Below are 3424 nucleotides of genomic sequence, written 5' to 3'. Positions count from 1 at the left end.
AGAAATCGGTGGCTGAATACAAAATATGTAAATTGTTTTTAATTTTGCATTGTAATTAATTTAATTTCTCAATTGAATCTTAAAATTAGGGTTCATGGTCAAAAATTGAATTTAGGGTAGAATTTGTTATATACACCCGCATGTAATGTACACCCAACTAATCTAAGGTTAGTTTTTTCTCTTCATTTAATGATAAAATGAAAAATATTCATCAAAATAAAAACAAATACCTACTATACGAGTGTACGGTACACCCGGTTGTATGTAACAACCTCTCTATTTAGGGTTTTATGAAATTGGGATATAAGGGATATAAAGGTGGAATTGTTTTGAGAAGATGAGCTAAAGGTGGAATTTTAATTTTCAATTTTTCTTTCTTTAATAGAATTTTTAATGTAAAAATAAATAGTATTTATTGAAAAATTTCACAATATTAGGACATTTATCCGATAATACTAAAGTATATAAGATAGATATAATAAAATACTAAAAGACAGTGATCATAAAACCCATAATTCATGGTTTTATTATACAAATATAATGTTTACAATAGTTCATAATAAGAGTTCACATAAATTTACTAACAATCATATAGATGACCCGCTTTAAAAAACGACTGGATCAAAACCTATGATCTATATATATCATCACCCCAATCACTCCTCATAAAAAATGGTTGATCAGGAGAAGAATTTGTAGGTATTACATTGAACGATTATGTCTCTTATAGCTCCTATAGGGGCTAAAATCGTCAGCGATGTGCCAAAAATGATGAATGCCTGCAATATATCATATAAAAACATACATTCATTAGTGTCATATTTTTAAAATAAATAAATAAATATTGGTGAATGTAAATGAATTTTAGAGTTGAAAACGTACCCAATTTAAGAACCATGATGCACTGTATTTCTTCGGTTTGCATATTATTAACCATATTATGCAAGGAAGCTGAAATACAAATCATATGATACTAACATTAGACAATTTTATTCATTTTTTTTTATTATTATGAAATAAAATAAAAAAAAATAGTATATAAAACTTACATAAAATGATGTTGGTGCAAAAGCAATTCCTCCCAATACACTCAAGAGAGAGCCAAAAAATGGAAATGCTATACCAATGAACATAGTAATTCCTGTGTAGAACAAGATATTTTTAATATACTTTAAAAATATATATATAAATTATAAAATAAACAACATTTTATTAAACAACTCACCGACATAAGTAGAACGAGTTATAAGACGAAGCATTCTACCAGGTTTGCATTTCATTTTCAGCACCAAAAAAGATTCAAGCATGTCAAAAACTGGCATTGCGAAAACCTAGTGTACGATAAAATCTATTAGTATTAATAGTAGTTATGAAATATTGTCAAATACTTTTTGAAAACTGAAAGAAATTTGACTTACTTGGTAACTCCCAATAACATGTATGACTACGAATAGGTTTGCAGCGGCAATAAGCCATATAGGCTTCTCGAGGGACATCATAACATTATCCTCAACAAGCCTGCCAAACACTAAATAACCAACAAAAGCCACGGGAAAATAACACAATCCTACTATTATATAAGCGAGTAGAGATCCTTTCCACATGGCTATTTTAGAAGGTTTTTGCAAAGTTGAAGGAATTGTTGCTTGAATCTCCAACACTATATTGTGCCCAGAAAAAGCAAATGCAACCGTCCCTAAACCACTCAAAAAACCAAATATTTGTCCGGCGCTAGTGTGATATCTAGGTCCATAACTCGTGTCAGGTTGTATTCCTTTTAGAGCTGAAGCTATCCATGCGATGGCTGAATAACTGAATTCAAAATAATGACTTTCCACGTGAATATCAACATTCTTAGAAAGATCAAATAATATCAAATGAAAATGAAAATAAAAAACCATACCTTAGAGACATAATAGCAGCAGCTAAAGAAACCCCAGCAATAGAGTTGAAATTTGGTAAGTTGGATAAGAAAAATTGGATAGATGCATAAATCATGATAAAATAGGTTAGTTTGATTGGCGGTCCATTAGGAGAAATGATGTTATAAAATTTCATCAACGAACTCCCTCCGGTGACCATATACACTATGTCACACCCAGCCTGAACCATAAACTGTTGGGGAACAACAAGCCATAGACCGAGCTTTTCCCCAAACGCGTACTGTCCCAACTCGTGATACCGATCAAACCTTTTACCAGGAATAACCTCATGCATTTCGATCATTTGCCATAGGGTATATAGTGTTATAACCCATGACAATAGTAATATTGTCACACCTGGACCCCTGTAATAAATTAATAATAATATTAATGTATTACGCGGATAAAAAATATTATTATTCAATAACATGATATATTATTTTCTTTTTTAGTTATTATCATGAGCGCAAACCACATAATTCCCCAAATTTATGAGTCCAGAAAAAAAATATTGTTAATTATATTTAAAACTCTACTAAAACATATTCCATTTTCATAAATTTTATTTTTAATTAAAGATACACAAATTACAAAAACATATATACTTTAACTGATCATATCAAACTAGATCAAATTGATGATGAATAACGATGCAACCAAACATCTATACACATACACATAATACATAGCTTAAACTTACAGATTGCCCCCGGGAACAACTAGATGATCCACAACTTCAGATCAAATCGCCTGGCGAGTTGTCGGATTGATTGAGCTAACAATTTATTACAACAAAATAAATGCAAAGTACGAGTAACAAAATTTCCTCATCATGTACACACGTACTCTCAACTTCTCTTTCATTAGCCAAATTAATTTGGACTACTATTATAAATGAAATCTTTTCTAGTTTTTAAACTCATTAATCACTTTTATAATCAGAAATAAAAAATAAAAAAAAAAAATTATTTCTTATTCATCCTTTTTCATGCAATCAACAATAATTACTCGCCTAAAATCAATATCATCCGTGTTTCATTATCATGATAAATAAAAACTATTATACGGTACATAGGTAATTAAATTAAATAACATGAGGTATATGAGAATTAGATTATAACAAGCCTTAAAATTATTAAATAACATTGCAAAAGGCAAAGGAATAAAAGTGTACATACCATCCTAGTTGAGACATAGCGTATGGTAAACCGAGAATACCAGCACCAACCATACCAGTCACATTGTGAATTGCAGCGTACCACCACTTTCCTTCACGGTTTGCCGTAACCGGAAGCCAGTCGTTGATGCTTTTGTCACTCTCACCGTTTTCCTTCTTTACCGTCTCACCGTTTTCTTTCTTCACTACCTCCATGTTTATGATTTTTTAGAATATAGTTTACAGTATTTATGCAAATTTGAGAGGGCGAAAATATTTGTGTCTCCTAACCACCAAAGAGTTTGTTTCCTAGCTACTCTATGACTCCTTTGGGGTGTGAATGGAT

General features: G+C 30.8%; 1 protein-coding gene across 1 annotated transcript; it reads right to left on the bottom strand.

Annotated features, from left to right (window-relative positions):
* Positions 1–479: 479 nt before the first annotated feature.
* LOC145586483 (lysine histidine transporter 1-like) lies at positions 480–3424 on the bottom strand. The gene is made up of 7 exons (XM_081643329.1): positions 3101–3424; positions 1904–2287; positions 1419–1812; positions 1226–1331; positions 1050–1141; positions 883–951; positions 480–779 (listed from the first exon to the last, which is right to left on the bottom strand). The coding sequence occupies exons 1-7, from the start codon at positions 3292–3294 to the stop codon at positions 681–683; spliced, it is 1338 nt and encodes a 445-aa protein (XP_081499455.1). The 5' UTR covers positions 3295–3424; the 3' UTR covers positions 480–680.

The sequence above is a fragment of the Chenopodium album genome, chromosome 2, assembly GCF_948465745.1.
Source record: "Chenopodium album chromosome 2, dcCheAlbu1.1, whole genome shotgun sequence".
Taxonomy (NCBI): domain Eukaryota; kingdom Viridiplantae; phylum Streptophyta; class Magnoliopsida; order Caryophyllales; family Amaranthaceae; genus Chenopodium; species Chenopodium album.
The sequence above is the reverse complement of the archived record's forward strand: the minus strand, read 5'-3'. Positions and strand labels throughout refer to the sequence as shown.